The sequence below is a fragment of the Phaseolus vulgaris genome, chromosome 6 (genome assembly GCF_051622355.1).
Source record: "Phaseolus vulgaris cultivar YP4 chromosome 6, ASM5162235v1, whole genome shotgun sequence".
NCBI lineage: Eukaryota > Viridiplantae > Streptophyta > Magnoliopsida > Fabales > Fabaceae > Phaseolus > Phaseolus vulgaris.
The window spans coordinates 15,644,002-15,670,788 of record NC_143503.1 but is presented as its reverse complement, the minus strand read 5'-3'; the positions used below and the strand labels follow the sequence as shown (position 1 = coordinate 15,670,788).

Below are 26,787 nucleotides of genomic sequence, written 5' to 3'. Positions count from 1 at the left end.
GTCTTAGGTAGTGCTTAGAGGTTCTCTAAGAGTGGGTTTTTTGCTGAGTAACTCACCTCATAACCAGTGGCCATGTGATAAGAACAAGCATAAGTTTTCTTAAACTGTTTTTCACATGTTTTACAAAAAACACGTTTACTGCATAAAAATAAATCTGTTCTTTTCTAAATAAACAGATTCATTTTTACACTGATGCCTTGGCTAAGTCTTGTAAAAATTAGATTTTGTGCATCATGTATTTTGACTAAGTCTTCTATCTTTCAAAACGATTGTGTTTAAATAGTTAAGCTTTTCTGTTTTCGTTTTGAAAAATAAATATGTTCATCTGTAAATGAATAGATTCTTTTTATCTCTGGTGCCATGTCAAGCTTAAACGATTTTCAGTTTTATCTCAGCACCAGAATGGTTGACTAAGTCTCCTCACTTAACAAATTCTCTAACTGCTTTTGAAAATAAATCTGTTCATTTTATTTTCAATCTGTTCATTTTATAACAGCTTTAACTGTTTTTCAAAATTCTATTATAAGTTGGTTTTCTATAAAATGAAAACTTGTTTTCTGAGTTTAAACATCGTTCATACATTTGCAAAAAAAGTTTTGACAGCAGAGAATTAAGAGTGTACAAAGAATTAGCATTTGTTCTTCAAAGATTTCGAAAAATCACAAAGTGCTTGTTCTTGGTTTGGTTCCAAAAGCTTGGTGTGAGGTGCTGCTACTGTTCTAGCAATCTTGCCTACTGGTTTAAGGCAGATATTTGTATCCTCAATCAGGTGTAGTCGTTTCACTTCTCATTTCTTGTAATAGTTTGGTTGAACACTCTTCTTGATAGGTTTTCTTGAAGAGTGTGTGTGAGCTGAAATAGGTTTTTTCAGCAAGAGTACCTAAGTTCTTGTAGGTTTCAAGAACAGTGGGAATTGTGTTTGTTTGTATTGTGATTTAGTGAATTTCACCTTTGTTTTAGGTGAAGACTGGATGTAGCTCAGTTGAGTGAACCAGTATAACTGCCCTGTGTTCATTCTCTCTCAATCTCTGCAATTAAGTTTCTGCATAATTGTTAAAACAGCAAAGAAATAAATCTGTTCAATCAATAATAAATCTGTTCTTTCTGGGCTCAGTTCATACTGTTCTTAATTTCTGAAAAAGTTGTTTGATTCTGATAAGAACATATAAAATTTGTTAAAAGCCACTGGAACAGATTGATTGTGATAGGGTGCTCAAGAAATTGTCAAAGCTATTAATTGAACCTTAAACAATTGCTTAAAATTGAAACTTGCTGTTTTGTGATTCATTGTTCTTAATTTCTGGTAAACTATTTGATATCAAGAAGAACACTCATAGTTTGTTAAAAGCCACTGGAACAGGTTGATTGTAAAGGTTACTCAATTAATTGGCATGCTATCAATTGAACCTTAATCACTTGCTTGAAATTGAAGTTTGTTGTTTTGTGTTTCACTGGTTTTCGTTCTAATATCAGTGTGTGTGCATCTGGAAAATCTATCTGCATAATCTTGTGATTAACCTTGCTGTATAAACGCTTTTCAAACAAAAACAGTGCTGAAATAAATCTGTTCATTTTCACATAAATCGATTTATTTTCTGTAAACTGTGTTAAACACTGTTTCTGCGAGAAAGATTTAAAAGGTCAATTCACCCCCCCTCTTGAACTTTGGCACTATTAAACCCAACACAGGCCACCATTTTGCATCCCTCCATGGACTTGTCAGATAAATCCATGCAAAAGCATGGTGGAAGGGAAGATGATGGATGGTGCTTAAGTGTTTTAATTTAATTTATTTTGTGACTGTCCGAACAATTTACATGCTTCCTTTGTTTGTTATTTACAACCACACTCTTAACATTTATGCTTTCAATTTATCCTAGCCACCGTTCTAATTAAGGGTTTTGAGGGTTATGTGTATTGAAGCTAACATCTAAGAGCGAAAACTATAACTTATTTAGGCTTTACTTGTTCAACTAGGAAAGTAAAATTCATGAGCTTGCATACCTCAATTACTTGTAGACTTTTTAAAATGAACTTTGTCGTTCCCTCATCGATCAAGGACATTTACTAGATGTGTCTTCTATTGCATCAACCTCGAGTCTATTTGCAGTTTGACCAAGGTCTTCTATGGTTTTTGGCCTCAGACGAGTGGATTCGTGGAAAACTATGTTGGCGAGTTGGTCTAACCTTAGGGTCCGACCAAGTAAATTGGTAGAATATAACATCGTCGAGTTGGTCTGACCTTAAGGTTTGACCGAGTAAATTGGTAGGATACGACATCGTCAAGTTGGTTCGACCTTAGGGTTTGGCCAAGTACATTGGTAGAATGCAAAATTATCGAGTTGGTCCGACCTTAGGGTTCAGCCAAATAAATTGGTAGAATACAACATCGTCGAGTTGGTCTGACCTTAGGGTTTGACCAAGTAAATTCGTAGAAAACTGTTGGCGAGTTGGTCTGAGCTTAGGGTTCAACCAAGTTGGTTTGTGGAAAACAATATTGTCGAATTGGTCCGACCTTAAGGTTTGACCACGTAAATTGGTAGGATACGACATAGTCGGTTGGTCCGACCTTAGGGCAGTAGCGTTTTCGGCTTGATGTCGAGGCTCCCTTTGAGAATCCCCCAGAAATAGTGTTAAAATCACCTAGGATAGGTGTCTCGTGGTCTTTTTCTTTTGTTGTGTCTTCCTTCTTTTCTTTTTCCACCTCATCATCGAGGTACCTGACCAAATGCTCTTCGCTTACAAACTTTGATAATTGGTAGGCCAAGGTGAGGCTTGCTCAATGTCATGACCTCGGGCGCGGTGGAGCTCACACCAATTGTCTCTTTGTCCGCCTAGCACTCGGTCTGTCTTCTTTGGAAAACGCAACCTTTTCGCCACACTTTCTTTGGTGATGAGCGATTTGTACGAGATCCGAAACCTCATCTTGAGAAGCTCTCCTTCCATTCCTTCTTTGGTATCACCTTTTTTTGCTACGTAAGGGATGTATCTCTGGTCGAAGCGCCGATTCACAGATGAATCAATATTCTTTGGATGGTGGTCTCGCCCACTCTCCCTGTACTTCCCCAACTTGGGTTGTGTGTTGCTAGGCTTTACTACTACCGCCTCCTTTGCTTCTATGTGGGCAACTGCTCTCTCCCTGACCTCGGCCATGGATTCAGCTCGGTTTCGAATGAGAGAGTCACTAAAAGGGCTTGCTCACATGCCCTTCACAAAATTGACAATAACCATTTCCTCGTTTGGCGTTGGGAGCCGAACTAAGAAGGCTCAATGTCTCGCTCTTCCTTTGCTTGATATCAAACATGTCAAGTAGTCGAGGGGGGCCAACTTTATTGGCTGAGAACTGCTTTTTGAAGATTCGCAAAAACTATTGAAACGATGTTATATGGCCATCCGGAATGCTGCTAAACAAGTGGAGGGTTGTTCCTATGAACGTTCCCATGAGCATCTTGCAACGAACAACATTTGAGTCACCTGATATGATCATCTAGGCCCTAAACGCCTTTAAGTGATTCTCTGGGTCCTCCACTCTTAAGAAAAGAGTCATCTTCTGCAAAATACAAGAATTCTGGAAAGTTAGAAACTTGAAAACTGTTAAAAAAATATAAACTATAATATTTTCCCAAGATCCTTAGAGCATAAAAGCCTATAAAAGGACACAAGCATCAAAGAGAAAAGGGGGAGCTTCATAGGGGTTTCTTAGTTTATTTTCTTCTTAGTAATTTCTTTTGTTTTGCCTCCGCATGGAAGGCTAAACCTTTTTGGTTTATTCTTTTGTAATTCCCCATTGAGTTCTAAGGTTTTGTTCAATAAAAGTTTTGATTTTTAATTCTCTATAGTAGTTGTTTTAATATTCTAATCTCCTGGAAAACTGGTTTTTGTGAGAGGTTGTACTTGAACGCATGATTGAGAGTCTTCCTTATCTTAAACTTTGGTTTCTTAGTTAGTTCACATTGTTCTAATTAATTTCTTGGGCGCATGATTCAAGAGAGAGGAGGTAAGCATTCCCATGGAGTATACACATGGAACAAAGTGGGTATTGATTAAACCAGTAGACACATGTTTTACTAGTGAGTTTCAGTTGAATTAGATTGGCGCATGTTCAATCTGGTTTAACTCTGTTGGAGGATTGAGAAAAGATTAAGCTTTAGAGAACCTGTGAAGAATTTAATGGTGGAAGAACTTGGGGATCAACCACTTTTTATTTGTTGTTTCAAATCTCTTTTATATTTCCTGCATAATTATCTCAATCCTCTTTTTATTATTATTGTTATTACTAACTCTTATTATTGCAGATAGATTCTAAACATCGATCTGTTAATTTCACTATTGGATTCGTTGGGAGACGACTTGGGGTCATCTGACCACAATTATACTATCATCTCTCTAGTGTTAGACAAGTCTACACTATAATTATATTAATTTGACAGCAAAACGACAACTATCAATGGGTTTTTCTGGAGAAAGGCTGAGGGTCATCCCTTGAGGGCAGGTTCGGGGAGCGAACTCGCACAGCTCGTCGCTGATGTATGTGCATGGTTCTGCGCAGCTTTTCATTAGCCCTTTGTAGCTCCTCGTTTACCCGCACAGTTTCCTCCATCATCTTTCGGGATGCTTCTACCTCTCTTAAGAGATGATCCTGGTGGGCTCGAGCTTCTTCTCTCTGCCGCTCTTGTTCAGCTCGGGCTTCATCCCTTAGCTTCGTCTATTCGGCTCATGCCTCCTCTCTTAAGCGATCACACTCAACACGAGCCTCCTCCTGGAGACGCTCTTACTCAACTTGTGCTTCTTCTCGAAGACGATCTTGCTCCCTGATGATCCTCATTAGCTTGCTGGAGGACTCTCATCGTTTCGATGATTTGTTGCAACATGGGGATCTCATCTTCGTCGGGAGTCGAAGCTCCTTGCCTTGTGTTTCTCATCTCGTGCGCTGGTGTGGGTGAATTCGTGTTGGTAGCTAGTGGGATTAGTTTCACTGGCCTCATGGTGGGCACCAAATAATCTGGCTGGCTGACCTGGGTCGAACCGTTGCGATGGTTGCTATCTCCCTCTGTCTTTCTCACAGATTCCAACGAAGGGTGCTCCACTTATTGATTACACTCTAACGATCAAGTCAATGAGAGCACTTATATATTATAATGTAGTGTAAATAGCGTAGAATCAACTTACCTTGTGCCTAGGGTCTCAATGCCCTTTTATAGCACTCGTTAGGAGTTGATAACTACATAATTAATCTGTTAATATTTCCCCTCGTATTTTGGGGTTATATGTTTGCATAGTATCGTCTCTGACTAGGTCTTTTCTTGTTTCTAACAACTAATTCAATCAGTTATAATGCATATTTATTGTTTGGATCGTGTTAATTTTACCAAAGATGAATGTTCGTGTAGAACTATTGAGCCTTTTTGTATTTGAACCGATGTATGGAGCTATGGTATGTTCCAAATGTACCGATTTAACTAATGAACCTAAAATCCACATGTTCGGATTATGGACCGAACCTGCCGAACAATATAAATATATATATATATATATATATATATATATATATATATATATATATATATATATATATATATATATATATATATCATATTTACTAAAGTTTTAAAAGTCTATGAATACTTGGAATTATCAAGGAAAGATAGTCAAATATATGTAAATCTATTTGGGTGGCTGCTCTATAAGTATCTTAAAATTATTTTAAGATATTTATTATGCAAAACAGAATGCTCTTTTTATGATATTGTATGTAGCAGTGTTTTACTGTGGCTCCGACCAACTTCACATCAATTTTGTGGGTGTGGTCTGTTTTTATTGTTAACATAATAGGTTTGCTTCAGTAGCAATTATCTGTTCATGGTAATTGTTTCTGGATTTTTATATATGATTTGAGACACTTTAAAAATGTCCCATTTTTAATTCATTTAATTATTTTTTAATAAAAAAATAAAAACAATTTCTTCATAGATATTTATGTCCCGTGCATCAAATTATTGTTTCTTTGATTTCTACAACTGTAAAACCTATATATTGAGACTTTTGAAGGTTCTTTCCTCCTCAAATTTACTTCTGGGTTATGATGGAACGAGGAATGTTTCTGTTGGAAGTTCTTAGTTGGAAACGAACGTATGAGTTTCACTACGTTAACGTCATTACTATGGTCATGTCTGACATGCTCGTGGACAGTTTTACAAAAAGGGGTTTCGAAGTTGTTGTTATATTCACCATGAAAAACAAAGTGGTTATCTTTAGAATTTTCTTAGGCTGAAACTAGTACGCTTGGATTGCTACAATTATCCTATTTTTTGGCTACTGTATCTATTAATTGGGGATGTGGTGAAAATTGAAGCAATACTATATATTGTGTTAGTTTTATGCTTTTGTTCTCTAGTTTTAAAGTTTGATTAGTTTTTGGTTTTTCTTTGTTAGAATTTTGGTAGACATGAGATTCCATTATTATTTGTTGTTGGTAGGTGTTATGTTGATGGTAGGGTGAGATATATTTGGTAAAAATAGTGTAATTGGTGTTAGTTTTATGATTATTCTCTTTAGAGTATATAATAGGATCTTTGAAATGGTACATTTTTTAGTTCTAGAGAATGAGGTTTTTTTTATAAGGGATGGGTATCCTAGCCTTTTATATTTATTTTTTTATTGTTGATAACAAAATCATTAAAAAATTAATTTTTAATTATGAGATTTTTATAAATATATTTCTCTTTCATTTACCACCCTATTAACTGACATGCATTTAACGATTGATTTCAAGTTTAATTTTTAATGACGTTAAATAGCTTAAACAAAAAGTTGTTTCCTTTAATAGTCTTTCTTTTACATGTAGAACGATTATCTTTAATACAAGAGGTATACACACACACACACATATATATATATATATATATATATATATATATATTAATTTAAATTTTTTATTTAATATTAGTCTCACTTTTTAAAATTGTTTCCATATCACATTATTTATTATATTAATTATTTCCCGCAAGTTTTTTAATTTGTATCATCCTACCATTTTTGGTGTTGGTATAATACCATTTATAACTAGAATACGTTTAAGTAAAAATCGGCAATACTTTTAGGAAAAATAACTTCTTTAGTAACTCGAAAACAATTGAAAAATAGATATTATAAATGATGATATAAATTAGTTTATACAATAATTTAACATGTGAAACCTTTTTATTTTATTTTGAAATTCTTAAAATTTTGTTTCAAACATGCATGTGCCTGTTTCAAAGATGCGATAAACACTGATAATTATGGTTTTTATTTTGATATAATGATAGCAATTATCAAAAGTTGACTTCATATATGTGATGAAAATAAGTATAGTGCCGCCCACTCTAATCACACTTTTCCTAGGCGACTCTTACCTAATTCATTTTGCTATTGTCTCACACCCATCACAATCTACTCCTCATCAAATTTAATTTTAATTTTAATTTTTGCACTTAAAACCTACCTTACCTAATATAAAATTTCCATCAAAAACTTCAGTACTGTTTGTTTAGCAACGAAGGATGATCACATTTTTGCATTTGTTGGGTGATTTAAATCAGACATATAGCAGAAGAAATACAAAAACATATTGTTCCTATCTCAGTTTAACAACATCATCTGAACATGGGTTAACTTCGTTTCTCGAAGGTGTACACATTTTGTGCCAAATTGTAGAACGATAAGTGGAGCCTTAATCATGTTTTTTATGTTATATAACAGATAGGAATGGGTACTATGGGAGATATACGGAATATCTATAATAAGGAAAGATTTTGTATTTTATTTGCATATTGAAGACATAGTGTATCATACACTTTTTTTTTATATAGATTGAAGTTAAAAAAATATAATAATTTATGATATATTTATAAATTTTTTGAATCTATTTAAAAAGACTCTTTAAGATATTTTATAAAAAAAATACAATTTGTATGAAAAAATTTAATTTAATTTCCTTTTTCATTATAAATGTATATTTTTATGTAATAAATATTTATTTAGGGTTTAGGGTTAATCAATAATGACTGAACAGTAGGTAAAATCAGTATTATCTATGGATTTTTATCCACAGATCTAAATCAGTAGGTAAATTCAGCATTACCTACGGATAATACCCACAGACAGTATTACCTACCAACTATTACCTACGGGTTTTATTACCTACCAACTATTATCCACCAACAATTATTACCCACGAATCTCTATTACTTACGAACTATTACCCACGAATATATATTATTTACCAACTATTATCATAATATTTATATACATAATATTAAAAATATTATTATAATATAAATAATTATAAAATCAAAACTAATATTCACAAATAATAATATTCATAACCAATAATATTAATATAATAATATAAATAATATATTAGTATTATATTAATAATATAAATATTATTATTATTATTATTATTAATATTAGTAATATTAATAGTATTGATGATATTAATAATATAATAAGATTAATAATATTAGTAATAATAAAATTATAATATTAATAAATAATATTATTTATTAATAATATTAACAATGTTAACAACACTAACCATATTAATAATGTTAAAATACTAATAATATTAGTAATCCTAATCATATTAATGATATTAATAATATTAATGATATTAAATATATGAATAATATTAATATTTTTATTATTATTAATTATATTAATATTAATAATCATACTAATAAGTATAATAATAATTTCATAATAATATAATAACAAAAATTGATTGATGTAATAGTTAAAGTTTATTTATTTATTTCTTAATAGATTTGACTTCGAGTTTCATATTTTAATTTATGTAAATAAATTAAATTTTTTTTATAGTGGAAATTGATTATTTATCTAAACACATTCTAATTAACTTTGTGAGAGATAAATTGCATGATGCAATGCCAATTCTTTTTCTTTTTACCACACTTTACTCAAAGAATTGATAGGAGATGGTGTATTTGTCTGAAATGAGAAGGAGGAACTCCATTATTGCTTCCATGAATGAAAGAGAAATAATTCAAAATTAAAATCAATTGTTTCAACAAAAATATGAAAACTGAAAAGCATGTTTATCATCGTCCTTTCGAATTTGGGAGGAGTTGAGTTGAATTTTGTAAAGGATGTATTTCTTCCGTGTCCATCTTCTTTTTCAATATTTCTACCCTAATTAATTTTTTTAACATTTTGACGCATTTATTTTGAGGATAAGAAAGAAAAAATTATTTGACAATTTCTCTAAGAGTTTGACTTCGAAACGTAGTAAATGTGCACAAAATTCAATACTATAACAATACATACGTCATTAAGGTAACATAATCAATTAAATTAAATGTATGATGTCTTTAAAAATATTTAATGAGAATGAGATGTTTTTATTTTTAAATAGGACAGAAAAAAATGTTATTTTAATAAAGGCTAAATTGTGCAAAAGATCATGATAAAATTAGGGAATCTCAAAAAGTTACACCTCCAAAGTTTTATCAATCATACACTATATACCACAAAATATAATTATAAAGGAAAAAAAAATACAATTTCTTGGGGGACTAAATGTGAGGGTAAAAAAAAGAGGATGAGTATCTCATTATTTAATGTGAATGAAAGTTATTACCTACCATAACTACTTATTTGTACTATATTTGTTCTATTTTCTATTTTCAATTTCTAATTAAATAAATTTAATTTAAATTTCTAAAATGACTGCATACAAAGTTAGCATGCCTTTAAAAAAAACTCGAGGATATAAATTTTTTTGGAAATATGATTTCTACAAATTCAAAATTATATATACCGTGAAAAAGACATTCCTTTATAGTTTTGCATTTCGAGGAAGCTTACTTTTCTGCCCATTATGGAAGTTAAAATTATGGGAAAAGTTTGTACCTCTCATAGGGTTGGGTTATTATATTAGGGATGATAATAGGTTGTGGAGGGTGAGTTTGAATACTATCTTTATTCTTGAACTAAAATTATTTTGTATTTTTATTTTTATATATAATGAGTATGGATTTTTTTTCTCTCATTTTCATCTTTATCGAGTAATGGATATATACTCGTACCTGTCTCTTCATTGTTTTAATTATTAATTAATTTTTTTTATAAAATTAAAATTATAGTAAAGGAAACATCACATTATCAAGTATTTAATGTAAAGTTCTTCGTCCTCTTCCTATTAGATGAGAATTTTCTTCACCGGGCTGGGTTAAAATTAATACTGATGGGGCTGCTAGGGGGTATCCTGGTCTTGCTACTTGTGGGGGTATTTTTCGTGGGAGTATGGGAGAATTTATTGGTGTTTTTTCAGCGTTTCTTGAAGTTCAGACTGCTTTGGTTGCTGAGTTTTATGGAGTTATACATGCTATGGAGGAAGCTCAAAAAATGGGACTTACTAATGTATGGCTTGAATGTGATTCTGCCTTAGTTTGTGTTGCGTTTACTGCTAGGACTAATATTCCGTGGATGCTTCGGAATCGATGGAATACTTGTCTTAATTTTTGTGGGACAATCAGGTTTAGGGTTACTCATATTTTTCGTGAAGGGAATGCATGTGCTGATAAGTTGGCTAATTTAGGATTTATTCATAGAGAATCATTTCATTGGTATAATAGACTCCCAGCTAGTCTGTTCTTAGAATTCTTTATGAATAGATATAATCTACCTATGTATCGTTTTTGTTAACATATGGGTTTTGGTCTAGTCCCCCCATATTTTTGTATTTTCTTTTTTTTTTCTTTTTTTAATAATATTTTTTTTTCATGTGATGGCAGATGATTGTTGTTACTTGAGGTGTCAGTCTAGCTGAGATGTCAAGTGCATAGTGATGCCTAACATGAAAACTTTTTATATAAAAAAAAGTATTTAATGTAAAAAAGATATACATTTTATTTTTTTTCAATGTCAAATATCAATGAAAAATTATAATTATAAATAGCAAAAGAGAGTATCAAATAACAATTAGATAAAAATAAAGTAAAAGTTTTTGAGTGATTTAAAACGGGGATGAGCATGAGGATGTGATACAAATTAATTGGAACGAGTATGGGGATTGAGACAGAGTACATACCTAATTAAAAAAAATCATATATTACTTTTTTTAATCAACAAAAAATAAATAAATAAAATAAGAGGTATTTCAGGGATACCCGAAGCCTTATACATCAAACCATAAAAGCCCCTCTACTCAAATTAGATAAGATATTACTTATACTCATGTATAATCAATATGAAGATTTTTCATTAAAATTAGGATAGGTTAAGACCATCAATAGTACAAAATACGGAATTAACGACCCTATATAAAGACGGTTCACGAAGAACAATCGTAATAAAAAAGGCAGTGACATTTTTGTAATTTTTTTGCCATTTTAAACAACAGTTCCTACCTGAATTGTCGTTATATGTTAATGTTTGCACTAATAACGACGCTTCCTATGTTAACCATCATTATAAAGTGTCTCCTATTGCAGCGCAAACTTTCCTATCTTAATCTCGTTGTCCACTCTCAGCTCAACTCTCACTTTCTTTACACTTTCAGCGTCACCCTTCATCTTCTTTCACCCACAACTCTCCCAAGTGTCGCCCTTGAAGTTGCCTCCATCACCAATGCGAATTCCAACGGCGCTCCTCCGCAGTCAACCCAGACACTCCATTTCTGCCGTGAGTACTCCAAAGAGCACCGCCACTCCGTTTTCGACGCAAGCGTCGCGCCTTTGATTCGCCAAACGTTGCTCCGTGTTGTGCCTCTGCTCCTCTGCAAACGTTGCTCCACGCCTCTACTCCGTAGCGTTGTGCCTCTGCTCTTCTGGCTGGTGGTCGCCCGCAACAGTGGTCCCTCGCGCCTGGCTGCCCTCAACCCTTAGCTCATTGTCGCGCCATTTTTTCCCGCCAGGTTATTCTTTATTTCTTTATTTTGTTTGAATAGTTTTTACTTTTTTTATTAGTGTTTTAATATTTTTTTAATTTTTTATTATTGTTTTAATATTTTTTACTTTTATATTAGTGTTATAATAAGTTTGTGAATGCAACATGTTGATTCTAAGTTCGAGGGTGCCCGACCCTCAGAAATTTAGATTTTTTTTTATAATGAATTACATAATATTTGTATACTTTGAAGGCGTTGATTCTAAGTCCAAAGGTGTCCGACCTTCGGCATTTTGGATTTTGTTTTATAATGAATTAGATAATATTTGTATACATTGAACGCGTTGATGCTGAGTTCGGGGGTGTCCGACCTTCGACAATTTTAATTTAGGTTTATAATGAATTAAATAGTTTTCTTAGTTTCCCAGCTCTATGGATCAAAGCTGGATTAATAAACCACGTATAACTGATGGATGCGAAAGAGGGGTGGAAGAATTCATACAGTTTACACAATGTAATGCCATTAGTAATCATAATGGAGTAAGAATGAGGTGTTCTTGTGTGAATTGTTTGAATAGAAAAATATTGAATGTTTTCGAAATTCGAGAACATCTTTGGTGTGATAGGTTCTTAAAAATGATACAACATGGACGTGACAGAATTGTTGCACTTACCAAGTGTTTGCAAAGCTTCAGAGTTTGTTGATGATTTCCCAATGGATGATAGATTAGAGGACATGATTTGTGATGTGGGAGCATAATCATTTTCTAAAGCGGTTTTCGAAAATATGTCTAATGATGTAGAGACTCATTTGTATCCTGGTTCAACTAATTTCACACGATTATCAACAGTGTTAAGGTTAATGAATTTGAAGGCAATGAATGGATGGACTGACAAAAGCTTTACACAATTACTTGAATTGTTGAAGGACATGCTCCTAGAAGGAAATACATTACCCACCTGAAATTATGAGGTAAAAAAGATTCTTTGTCCGATGGGAATGGAATATAAAAAAATACACTCATGTCCTAGTGATTGTATTTTATACAAAAATGAGTATGGTAATTTAAGAAGATGTCCCAAGTGTCTTCCAATAATTCTAAGGCTTAAGTGTTTGTTTATAAATGCAGATGATGCTAAAGACCTTAGGTGGCATGCAAATAATAGAATGGGCTACTTCGTCATCCAGCTAATTCTTTGCAATGGAAGAAGATTGATAAATAATTTCCTGAATTTGGAAAAGAATCAAGAAACTTAAGACTTGGATTGGCTACTAATGGAATGAATCCCTTTGGAAATTTAAGTGGTAATCATAGTTCATAGCTCGTTTTGTTAGTGATTTACAACTTACCTCCTGCTTTGTGTATGAAGTGCAAATACATGATTTTGTATGATGATCTCTGGTCTAAAACAACCTGGAAATGACATAGATGTTTATCTTAATCCATTGATTGAAGATTTGAAATTATTGGAATGAAGGCGTTGATGTGTTTGACGCGTTTAAGAATGAATCTTTCCGATTGCGTGCAATGTTATTTTGTACTATCAATGACTTCCCTGCATATGGGAACTTGTCAGGTTATAGTGTGAAAGGCCACAGAGCACATCCAATATATGAAGAGAAGGCATCATATGAGCAGTTGAAACACAAAAGAAAAACCGTGTATCATGGGCATCGTAGATTTTTAAAGAAATATCATATGTATCGTAGATGGAAAAAAGCTTTTAACAGATACCAAGAACATGATATTTGTCACACTCCTTTAAGTGGCATTGAAATTTATGAAAAGATAAAAAAATGTTAATGTCACTTTTGGAAAAATGAAGAAGAAGCAAATTGTGAGTGAAATATGGAAGAAGAGATCAATCTTTTTCGATCTTCCTTATTGGTGTAAGTTAGATGTCAGACAATGTATAGATATTATGCACGTAGAAAAGAATGTGTGTGACAGTCTAATAGGAACACTTCTTAACATTAAAGGCAAAACAAAGGATGGTGTGAATGCACGTCTGGATTTGATTGAGATGAATATACGAGAGGAACTGACATCGCGAGAAGTTGGTAAACATACATACTTGCCTGCAACATGTTACACTTTGTCAAAGAAAGAGAAAACAAGTTTTTGTGAATGTCTTAAAGGTGTTAAGGTACCCCAATGCTACTTTTTAAATGTGAAAAGTCTTGTATCTATGAATGATTTGAAACTAATTGGCTTAAAGTCTCATGATTGTCATGTTCTAATGCAACAATTACTACCGGTGGCTATTTGTGGAATCTTACCAAAAAATGTTAGACATACAATCACTCGACTATGTTCATTTTTCAATTCCATATGTAGTAAAGAGATTTACTCACAGAAGTTGGATGAACTTGAAGAAGAAATAATTGTTATCTTGTGTCAACTCGAGATGTTTTTTCCTCCATCTTTTTTTTGATATCATGGTACATTTGGTTGTTCATCTTGTAAGAGAAATCAGATTGTGTCAGCCAGTTTATATGCGATGGACGTATCTAGTTGAACGATACATGAAGATTTTGAAGGGTACGCGAAGAATCAATGTCGTCCGGAAGCTTCCATTATTGAAAGATATATTTTAGAAGAATCTATTGAGTTTTGTTCTGAATACTTGTCAAAAGCCAAATTTATAGGAGTTCCTGAAAAAGGTCGGCACTCTCGTAGATATATAAGTAAATCTTCAAAAGGTGTACATGTCATAAGCAAATGTAGAGAAGATGTTCTGCAAGCACACTTGTATATCCTGAATAACACTGATGAGGTGTTACCATACTTAGATACACACAAAGACATTGTCAAATATAAGAATCCAAGGCAATAAAAAAAAGGGTGTTAATTGAGCATAACAAAACTTTCATGTCATGGTTTAAGCAACAAATCATGAATGATCCATCAACATCTAAAACATTAACATCAACATCTTTATACTTTTGATTTATTAAATATATTATTACCAACTTATTGAAATTTAGGTATATTTCTGGATTATGCTTCAATGAGGGGAAACAAAATATATATGGGTTTTTAGACCCTAAACTCATTCAATCACTTGGAAACAAGAAGTCAGAAACACAAACATACATCACCACTGCCTTAAAGAATGGAGGAAAACAAATTTATTTTGCTCCGTACGTCTATGAGTAAGTCCATATTTATTAAATAACTTCTACTAAATTATTGAAATAAGAGAAACTAATTGATTAGTTATATATGCATCATTGGCAGCTATTGATTATATATGTTCAAGATCATACCGCTGCATGATTTTTCTCCTTGCATAAGAAACCCCCTACTTATTTTAAACACATTATAGATAGGTACGAAAATTTCATTTAACATTCATTATTACTTATATATTATATAATGTTATGTATTCTAACATGAAATCTTCTTATTTCAGTGTTTACTCTGGATATAACATGTTGAGTGGGAGGGGAAGTGCAAACACAAAAAAACTGACTTGGATGTACCTTAAGGTATTTAAAGTATATATGTTCACTCAATTTAATGTGTCTCATTCATTCATTTAATACGTTTATTTTCAAATATAGTCCTACAGACAATCTGAAAGTTATGAGTGCAGTTATTAAGTTATGCAGTGGATGTCAACTGTTGTGCGTGTTAGAAAAGATGGTTTTAAACTAGAGGGGGGGTGAATGGTTTAAAGGGGTTTTCGCAAACTTTTCAAAGCTAGAATGAACTTATTTCAGAAACCAATTGATTCAGCAATTCAGTTAGCCAAAACAGCAAGCAAAACTGTAATACTAGAAAAAACAATCGATTGTTTCTTCGAAACAATCGGTTGTTTATACCAGCAAACAACAAACAAACTGAATTTAAAGAGTTAAGGATAGAGAGATTGTACACAGTTGTTTATACTGGTTCACTCCAAACTAGAGCTACATCCAGTCTTCTCAGAAACCCTGAGGATATCCACTAAGCAATCACCACTTGATCACTTACACCACAACCAAGAGAATGACCTTGAACACCTCAAGAAACACACTCTCCTTGGCCAACACTAATATAATAATTTCATAATTTTGCATAAAACCTTTAGGAACATAATAATTTCTAATTTTGCATAATCTAACAGAGTGACCTTTCTTCATGCAGTAAAAGCATGTAACAATCGGTTGTTTCGTCTTAACACTCGATTGTTTTTCTGATTTTCTCAAAAAGCTTTTTGAAAACCTATCTTGCTTGTTCTGTGGATTGAAGCCTAAACCAGCTTTTCCAAAAACACATCTTTGAGATGCTAGGACATTCTCAAAGTTTGACTTTCCTTTTGAAAGCTTGTCCACAGTTTCAACAAGATAGTGAACCTTTTTCTCAAGATTTTCACAATTTGTGCAATTGAGAGTATCACACTTGCAAGAGGCATTTTTGAAATCTTTTTCCAATTTTTCAAAATCACCTTTTGCTTTTCTCAGTCCCTCTTCAAGTGATTTAACTTTCTTTTCAAGCTCATTGTTAAGATCTTTCAATCGGTTGTTTGAAAGAACCAATCTATTAGCTTCATCATGAGTTTCTTGAAAAGCTTCAAGCAATTCACTATAGTTTTGTTCATTTAAGGAAGCACATGAACTTACCTCACTTGAACTGCAAGAATCATCATCATCATCCTCAGCAACTAAGCATATGTTGGCTTTTTCATCTTCACTTGATGAAGAGCTTGATGATGATACTTCATTTTCATCCCAAGCAATGTGGCTCTTTTTGTCTTGCCTTTCTTCTCCTTGTAGCTTGTCTTTTTCTCTTAGCTCTTGTTGGGACAATCAACCTTTATGTGACCTTGCTCACCACAACCAAAACAAGTATAGTTATTTGAATTAAATTCATTGGGTTTCTTGTTTCCATACCTATCCTTGTTGTTGTCTATGTTGCAGTTTCTCTTTAAGAATTTGCTGAATTTTCTTGACAGCAAACTAAGATTTTCCTCATCACTATCATCACTTGAATCTTGCTTTCCCTTATGTTTGGATGCTTTCAAGGCTATGCTCCTTGTGTGCTTATCTTCACTCTCTTGAACATTGAGTCTATTCATCTCTAGCTCATGTTCCCTAAGATTTCCAAACAAAGAGGCAACACTTAATGATGTTAGATCTTTAGATTCGAAAATAGCAGTTACCTTTGGTTGCCATGCTTTATCAAGACATTTTAAGATCTTGATGTTCAGCTCCTCTTTATCAAACGTCTTGTCAAGGCTCATAAGGTGATTGATGATGTGTGTAAACCTTTTCTGCGCTTCAGCTATGGTTTCACCTTTCAGCATTCTAAACATCTCATACTCTTGAATGAGAGCATGCTTTCTAGCTCTTTTCACCACATTTGTTCCTTCATGAGTGACTTCCAAAGTATCCCACATTTCTTTTGATGATTTGCATTGTGAGACCCTGAAAAACTCATCAGAATTTAAAGCAGAGGTTATAATATTTTTGACAATGCAATCGAATTTGGCCTTTCTACTTTCTGCATCAATCCATTGAGACCATGGCTTCTCAATGACAGAACCATCTTTTTCAAACATTGGGATAAAAGGGCCATTTTCAATTGCATCCCAAATTCCTTTGTCAAGAGATTCCATAAATATTTTCGTTCTAACTTTCCAAAACTGGTAATTCAAACCACAAAACAAGGGTGGTCTGTTTATTGAGGCACCTTCCCCAAACGGTAGTCTATCAGCCATTTTGAAAGATTTTAGGATCAACTTGAATAACTTTCAAGAACCAAACTCTTGATGCCAATTGTTAGAAAAGATGGCTTTAAACTAGAGGGGGGGTGAATGGTTTAAAGGGGTTTTCGCAAACTTTTCAAAACTAGAATGAACTTATTTCAGAAACCAATTGATTCAGCAATTCAGTTAGCCAAAACAGCAAGCAAAACTGTAATACTAGAAAAAACAATCGGTTGTTTATACCAGTAAGCAACAAACAAACTGAATTTAAAGAGTTAAGGATAGAGAGATTGTACACAGTTGTTTATACTGGTTCACTCCAAACTAGAGCTACATCCAGTCTTCTCAGAAACCCTGAGGATATCCACTAAGCAATCACCACTTGGTCACTTACACCACAACCAAGAGAATGATGACCTTGAACACCTCAAGAAACACACAACCAATCTCAGCAAAAACACACACACGAATTGTTCAGTAGTTTACAAAGATTACACTTGTTACAGATGAATATCTGAAATCAATACAAGTAAAATCCTATTCAGCACCTTGATCAATCTCTCAACTCTTTAGCAATCTCAGAACTCTTTGAAAAACTCTTCTTGTCAAAAACTATGTTTCAAGATTCTTAAAACATAAAAACAGTTTTTCAGAATATATCTAAGAATATAGTTTGTTATCAAATCTTAACAAACTCTTAATTGCATTTAAAACATATTGGTCAAAGCATTTAATGACTGGAGTGTATCCAGTTAAAGCATTTAAAGCTCAGTCAAAGAAAACAGTTTTTCTGTTATGGATTTAAAACAAACAATCGATTGTTTCCTCGAATCAATCGGTTGTTTTGTTACTTAACAAAATCACCATTCAAAAACAGTTTTCAAACTTTCTCAAAACACCTAAGTGTAAACAATCGGTTGTTTCGACAAAACAATTGGTTGTTTCAACTTAGTTTGAAAAACATTTTGCTTTGATAAAATTGAGATGCTAATTGCTTTGAGATTTAATCTAAGGGTTGATTACAACATTGAACTACCCCACAACAAAGCTAAAACCAGCACAGCAACATCAAGCAAAGCAGAGGCTTCATCATCTTTCAAAGGATTTGGATTCTTCAAAACATTGAACACCACTTGGTTCAATAGTGCGAGCTACAATTAATAGAGGTTGGGATCAAGTAATACCTCAATACAAAAAACACTTTAAAATTCGAAGTTTATTATTCATGCACTAATTAAAAAAAAAATTCAAATGTCACAGTTTTTCAATGACCAACAGCCGCTAGGTTCGGAAGCATTGGAGTACGTGAGGACAACATGGTCAAAGTATTTTGTAACCATGTATAACACCTTAAGATAGATAAACTATTAGAATGAGATAAAACTTTTTCATATATTAGCATAACTTTTTGTAGAATGTTACTAGAATAAATAAATTATTAGAATGAGATCAAACTTTTTCATATATTAACAAACAAATTTTGTAGAATGTTATAATTTGTTGTATGTATTTTTCATATTTAAATTATGATTTTAAATATTATTATTTTCTGAAAATTAGATATTTTAGGCAAGTTTGAGGTGTATATATATAAAATAAAATATTTTTTTTTGAAAAAAAATTACATATAACGACGGTTCCTCTAGTTATTCAGAGTATAAGTAACGACGGTTGAAACCGTCGTTATAATTCATTTATAACAACATCAATAATAACAACGGTTCGAGAACCGTCTTTATATCATTTTTAACAATCGTTATTTATTTATTTTTTTTACTAGTGAATACCCACAATTTTACGGATTAATTTGTCATTCCTACTCTTTGTGGAGAATTTAGATACACTATCAACTACTGTTTTAATGAATATAACATTTCTAGGTGGGAAGCTAATTTCCTGAGATACCAAAATTCATTGAAGGAAATATTTTAATATATATATTTAATACTTATGAATCAAGGATTGAATCCTTAACACATACTTAAGAAACCATGGATATCTCAATCACAAATAAACCATGAAACAATACAAAATACTATCTCTATCTCAGCAATTTTTAGTTTTTTTAAAAAAATTCAAATTAAATAATATTCTTAATTTATAAAGACTTTTTTCATAATTATTAAATATTGACATAATGTTTTTATTTGCAACCGATAAAAACAATATACTTATTTTTTATAAAATTATTTCAGTAAATGACATAAAAATAAAATAAATTGGGGGTGATTATGAAAGGAGGAAGCAAATAAATATGATGAGCTATAAAATAAAATAAAAAGAAAGAAGCAAAGATACAGAGTGGAAAAGTTATAATGGCAATCAAACTAACTGAATAACATACCACAATAAGTTAACACTAATTATACAACATAGTCATTATGAGAGAGGCAACGAATTCGGTTGATCACAATGCATGAATCCTTTTAATAAAGTAATCCTTGTATATTTTAAACATTTTTTGTGTGACAAAGCACATGAATTTTTTCTACAAAAGTATTGATGTCTTTGAAATGTTATTTGACTTTTCCTCAATTAAAAGTGTTGTTTTACATAGAGCTAGTTATTCCATTCATATGTCCAATAGTCAAAATGGTGCCCCCTCTTCTTGACTTTCCAATATGGTTTGGAAATGAAACCTCCAAGGGTTTCAAAAATTCCCATGTCACTGCCTTTTCACCATCAATATGGTTAATTAACCATGATGAAATGCATATATAGTGAGGACCACCCCATGCACATGCATCACCCTCACCCTAGAAAAATCAACATGTCTTGTAGTGTGGTTAATAAACTTGTCAGCATTGGGACCTCTTTCTTTCTCTTTACGGATTCATAATGATCTCATAATCGAAATATTTGACTTGACTCCACTTCCCAACATTCAACACCAACAAAGAAACCAAATAATATCTCAAAAATGTATATAAATATGTGGGGAAGAGGAGAATTACGCAACCGTTTTATGAGAAGTTCTTTGGCGTGTGGTTGGAAAGAAACAAATATTACCAATAATAGAGAAGAGAGAAATGAATGATAAGGTACAAGACTGTGATGATACCAAGAAGGCTGAAGAAGTTGTGCTTCCTGGCTTCAGATTCCACCCCACAGATGAAGAACTTGTTGGCTTCTATCTGCAGAGAAAGGTGGAAAAGAAGCCTCTTAAAATTGAACTCATCAAACAGGTTGATATCTACAAATATGATCCATGGGATCTTCCAAGTAAGATCTGCTTCCACTATGAGTTTGTAAGTACTTCATTTGTGCCTATGTATGGTGGAAAACATATAACTATTTCTCATCTTCTGCAGTTTAATTTTCATGAAAGGTTTGTTTATAAGACTCATTCAACAAGGAGTTTAGTGTTGTATGATGAAGAAAACAATTATGTATACTGAATGAAAGTGCTTGTAATGTTGTTTGATTCAACTTTTTCTTAAGAAGTAGTTGCTTTGTTTTTTCTTTAAAGAACATTTGAAACAAAGTGCTTCTTGAGATGTAAGCTTTCCTAAGCCAATCTTAATTATCATTTCAGTTATAAGAGGGAAAACTGCACCCACATAAAGTTCTGTTGCTATTCTGATGTTTTGGAAACTTTTCATGTTATTATTTTAGAAAAAGATAAAGCTTTTAAAAGAATGATTAGAAAATTAGATCAATTTATTTGGCTTATGTTGTATAGAACCTTTCTCTCTCTATATATATGAAGCCCTACTTTTGAAATTTGATGGTACATAGATATGTATAATGATTTGATTGTTTGTTATTAATTTGTGAATGATAACTTATATTGTGGGAATTAATGCATGAAGAGGTGAATTCATTCGGGGACAAAGAATGGTATTTTTTCTGCATAAGAGGGAGGAAGTACAGGAACAGTGTGAGGCCAAACAGAGTAACTAGGTCAGGGTTCTGGAAAGCCACAGGAATAGACAAGTCCATATACTGCCTGAAGGAACCTCATGAATGCATTGGCCTGAAGAAGTCATTGGTGTACTATCGTGGAAGTGCTGGCAAAGGCACCAAAACTGATTGGATGATGCATGAGTTTCGTCTTCCACCAAATGCAAAATCCACCACCAACATTGCTAATGCTACCAATAACCTTCATGAAGCTGTAAGTCACTTTATTTATATTTATATTTCTTATCATTTTATTTATACACATATACATCATTTTATACTCTTAATAAGTAACTAAATTTAATTTTTACTCAGTTTTACAAAACTAGATCTTTAGTTGATATGAAATTTTTAACACTTCCCTCGCGTCTCGATTGTCAATTCGTCAATTTGTGTGTGAGACTAAATATTTATTGATGGTCTGACAATGGTCTGGTAATAAGTAGCAGGATCAACCAACAAATTATTATTAAGATAGACTCTAAATTACTTTGATACCATTTTAAATATCACCTTATGAACCAATTTTGTAAGGTTGAGTTAGACTTAAAGTACAATTTTTAAGAGTTCTTGTTTCATTAAATATAAACTAATTTTAGATAAAAAATAATAATTAATCACTAGATTAACTATATTAAATACTATTTTGGAGATTAAAAAAAAGTCTTTGTATCTAAAATAGTTTTTATTATTAATAAATAATTTTTAAATTGGTATCAATCTTAATAGCTAATTAGATACCAATTTAGAAACTATTCATTAATAATATAAACTACTTTAGATATCAATAATTTTTTTTAATCTTTAAAATAATATTTAATATAGTCGATTTAGCGACTAATTATTTTTTTTTCTAAAACTAATTTTTATCTAATGATTTTTTTTTTGTAATATTTTAAATCAAGGTGCCAAAATTTTAAGAGAAAATAATTTATCATGTATAGTAATTTTCTTTTACGATTTTGCTATGTATGGTTACCTAAATTTTGTAATAACTATTTTAAAAGTTATATACCTAATAGAGGGAAAAGCTTTACAACCATATAAATGTTTAAATTATTCTTCATACGTAGCACAATTCAGACCCATTTTATAAGGGGAAAATGATAAACAAATGCACAAAAACCACATAGTTTCTTAAATTTTGTATTTATTTACAAGAAGATTTGACTTTGGTCTTTCCTTAGAAATAATTGGATACATGTTGTATATATATGGAAAACATTGACCTCCATATGTGTCAGTCAAATAGAGAAGTTTGTATTTTCTCTCATTTTTTTTCCTTCTAGAATTTACAATAGCGTATGAATGAATTTAAAGTTTCTATACTTTTTTTTTTATATTATCTTTCATATTGATTAAACTAGTCTATTTATTCAACTATAATATTCTAAGATGTTATATTTTTCTACAATATCATTTTAACTTACTTTATAATAATATTTAATTAAATAAATTTTTACACTATAATTATTAATAATAATTAATTAATAGTAGCATGAAAATAATTTATGTTAATAGATGTATAAAATTAAAAATATTATTTCATTTTATGATGGCCTTAATATGGATTGGAGTACTACTTACACGATTCCATAATAATTTCTTTATTTATTTTGATAAAAAAAAACTCTGGACTTCATTAAATTTATTTCATATAATCACGAATCGAATCTGATTTGACTACGAATCAAATACTTAACCAGTTATGGTTTAATCTCATAGTTTCATTCACTATAACATCACTTTGAGCCAATTTGAAATCATTTTCCTGCATAAATTATAACAAAATTAGAACTTTCTTAGTTGCTTAATGTGTTATCTTGAAATTTTTATAAATATATTGCTATAATTAGCAATTAAAATACCAACTATAATTATTGCAGTTGTAATAATGTATAACTAATTGATTAGAAAACATTTTCAAACCTCATTTTCATTGATATTATATATTTAACAGTTATAACATATTTTTTTTATTTAATGTAAAGTGTATCCTGTTATTTTAGAGATATTTTTTACAATTTTCATGCAATGCACATAAACTAAGAGATATAGGAATTTTTGTGGTGATTGCTTCCCCTATACTTTAAGGGTCCCTCTTCCCTTGTGGTTCTCAAGGTGAAATTAATTGATTTCATTGATTTCTTGAATGGTCCCATATAATGAACTTTATGGATATGGCCAACTCAACCCCTTTGAACACTGACATTTTGGTTGAATGTAACTTTCATTATAAAAAAAAAAAAAAACCATGCAATCCCCCTTTAATTAATTAATTAATAGTACTTTTAAAACATGACCCAGTCCCTTGGAATGAGTCTTGAATTTTTTTTCTTAATGCTCTTGTTTCATACGAAAAAATTGTGTCTATTTTTCAAAGACAAAAGCCAAGAGCCATCTTTTTTTCCTTACACACATTAATTAAGTGAGGTCGCAGAAAATTTATAAATAGTTAGGATGAGACAAATATACACAAAATTTTGGTACCAGAACATAATTTCAAATGGAAATATCTATACCCATATAAGCGTTTTTTAGAAAGAATGTTAAATATTATATTTTTCAAAGACAAAAACCTACACCCATAAAAGTTTTTGAATACTTAGAATGAGACAAATGTAGACAAAATTTTGGTACCACAACAAAATTCAAGGGGAGATGTATATTCCCCTATCTCTGTCTTTCTCTCCAAACAACCATTGAATTGTTTTTAAAACATGTTAAATATTATTTAACTATTTTTTAAAGTTCAAGATATGAATCAACTTTTACCCATCATATTCTTACTTCTTAAAAAAAATGAAAATTAAAAATCATAAATATCTTCTTAAAATAGAAACATTTAGTGCATTCCATGATAATTACAAAAGAATCTTTAAAAGATGCATTAAAAAAAGAGAGAAATATTGACTTGAACCATAAGTTTATAGTGATAGATTTTTTTAATAATTTATTTCATTTTTGAGGTTATACAAGTGGAAGAAAAAGAGAGAAATGAAAAAAAATTAATAAATGTTGTGATAAAAAAAAAGGGATGAAAATGAAGTTAATTGCATGAATATAATAACCTTAAATTGTTTTTTTTTTTTGTCTCTGTCATTGATGAATTTGCAGGAGGTGTGGACACTCTGCAGAATATTCAAACGCACCCCAACTTTCAAAAAGTACACTCCAAATTTGAAGGACTCAACAGCCATCACCAAATCCAACACTGTGAATTCCAACACAAGCACCTTAGATTCTGACAACTGCAAGCCATATTTGATCTGCAGAGACACTGAGATGATGCAACAACTAAAGCCAGTATTTGGACAGGTTGATGAAAAGAAACACTTATTTCTTGGTCAGTTTGGCCAACTACCCCATCTTCAAACCCCATCAACCCCTTATCCAAGTTTTTGGAACCAGAATGTTGAAGAGTATGCATTTGCCAATGAGAATTGGGATGACCTCAGATCTGTGGTTCAGTTTGCCATTGATCCTTCCTCTGTGTTTGATTGTACAGAAGAAACACATATTCCACCCTACTTTTCTTAGGTTGGAGTGAGTAATAACTTTGGTAGATATGTTTTATATATGTATACTGTATGAACATATAGAGGTTATTATCATATACTTTTCATTATTCTCACAGTTTTTTAATTTCTTTAATATATAAACACGCTTATGTTGAACTTTGCTGGTTTTACACTCTTTTGTTGTAAAGCCTAATTGACTTGTACCTTGTGAATTATATCCTCTTTCCATTGATTGAGCAAATAAATACATTATCCCTTCATTTATCAATCTGGTTTACTTATATTATATCTTTCAAGAATAGGCTTGATGATATAATTTATCAGAATTTTTTTGGTTTCTATGATTTTCAAGTATTTAATAAGACCAGTGAAAGATATTTTAATATACGTTTAAACGGATATATAATATATATATATATATGTTGGACTTTTTAATTTAATACGAAATTATGAACAATTAATATTGGTAACATTATTGTGGGGAACTTGATATCCCTTAATTAAGTCAATTAAGGAGGATAATTGTTGAGAATCCCTCCTTAATTTAATAGAAAATCATGACCAATGAATATCGGTAACACTGTTGTGGAGTTAATGGAAGATTATGACTAATTAATATTGGTAACACTATTGTGGTAGCTGAATTATTGATACACCTCAATTAAGTCAATTAAGGGGAGAGAATTGTTGGGGAATCTCTCCTTAAGTTAATGAGAGATTATGACCAATTAATATTGGTAATCAATCCATTGAATATATTCAATGATGGCCATTAAATTGTTTTTTTGGAAATTGTAACTCTCTCTTGAAAATGTAATGAGCATTAATCTCTTTATGAAGAAGTTTTCCTCTCATCTTCTATATAAAGGGAATTCCTGCTGACCAGACTTTGTAATCCCACTTTCATAGTGGATGTGTTTTCAGCATAATGGTGAGATTAAAGAGAGATCCTAGTGAGATGCTAGAAAAAGACTTTATATTCCATCAATGTTAGGTGAGATGAGATTGAGATTGAGTGTTATCTTAACAGAGTGAGAAAAAACAAATATTGTAATCCTATTTTCATAGTGGAGGAATTTTCCCGTGGGTTTTACTTCTCGAGTTGAAAATTCTGTGTCATTATTCTATTTTCTATTATTTGCTTATTGCTCCCGTAAATGTCCATCTTGTATCTATATCAAAGAGGGAGAATTAATTTCTGAATTTTTCCAACAAAATATATATATATAATTTGTTAAATTATTTATTCTCTTAAATTTCAATCATTTTGTAATTACATATACCCTAAACTTTATTTTTTCTTAATTGATTATAATTAGGTACCTTAAATTTCCCTTGCTTTCGTAAATAAACACCTAAATTCTAATTAATTCTTAACATTTATTATTTTTTATCAGGTTCGAGTTAAATCATTTTTACTAAATGTTAATGCTTTATTATAAAAATTTTCTTTTGTCTTTCAAAATTCATTTTTATATATTAAAATATAATAAAAACTAGATTTTATTTTTGGAAGGATTACGAGAAAGATAATATGGATAAAAAGAGAAAAATGGTTGTAAACCATAGGAAGAATGGTGATCAAGCGTAAAATATCACTATAAAAATGTCAACAATTAATCATCATATAAAATAAAATAGTGTACAAAACAACTCTAATAGGACACCAAATCAATTATAAATAGACACTAACATAACAATTGTTAAAATAAAGTATAATAAAAAAAAGTACATAACGTCGGGTTTTGGGATAAAATTGGATACTCAGATTATATTTTTG

At 31.4% G+C, this 26,787-nt stretch overlaps 1 protein-coding gene across 2 annotated transcripts; it reads left to right on the top strand.

The window, feature by feature from the left end:
* The first annotated feature begins 20,327 nt into the window (after positions 1-20,327).
* LOC137831063 (transcription factor JUNGBRUNNEN 1) lies at positions 20,328-25,163 on the top strand. Of its 2 annotated transcripts, none has more exons than XM_068638578.2 (3): positions 20,328-20,805; positions 21,396-21,700; positions 24,604-25,163. In XM_068638578.2, exons 1-3 carry the CDS (start codon positions 20,613-20,615, stop codon positions 25,024-25,026), a joined length of 921 nt encoding a protein of 306 aa, XP_068494679.1. In that variant the 5' UTR covers positions 20,328-20,612; the 3' UTR covers positions 25,027-25,163. The 2 variants fall into 2 exon arrangements, with proteins under 2 accessions (XP_068494679.1, XP_090159800.1); XM_090303674.1 differs by having other exon boundaries at positions 20,540-20,831.
* Positions 25,164-26,787: the final 1,624 nt, after the last annotated feature.

Coding starts and splice junctions, on each gene's coding strand:
- LOC137831063 (XM_068638578.2), top strand. CDS start 20,613: ATGAATGATAAGGTACAAGACTGTGATGATACCAAGAAGGCTGAAGAA. Junction 20,806..21,395: donor TGATCCATGGGATCTTCCAA/GTAAGATCTGCT, acceptor TAATGCATGAAG/AGGTGAATTCATTCGGGGAC. Junction 21,701..24,603: donor CCAATAACCTTCATGAAGCT/GTAAGTCACTTT, acceptor ATGAATTTGCAG/GAGGTGTGGACACTCTGCAG.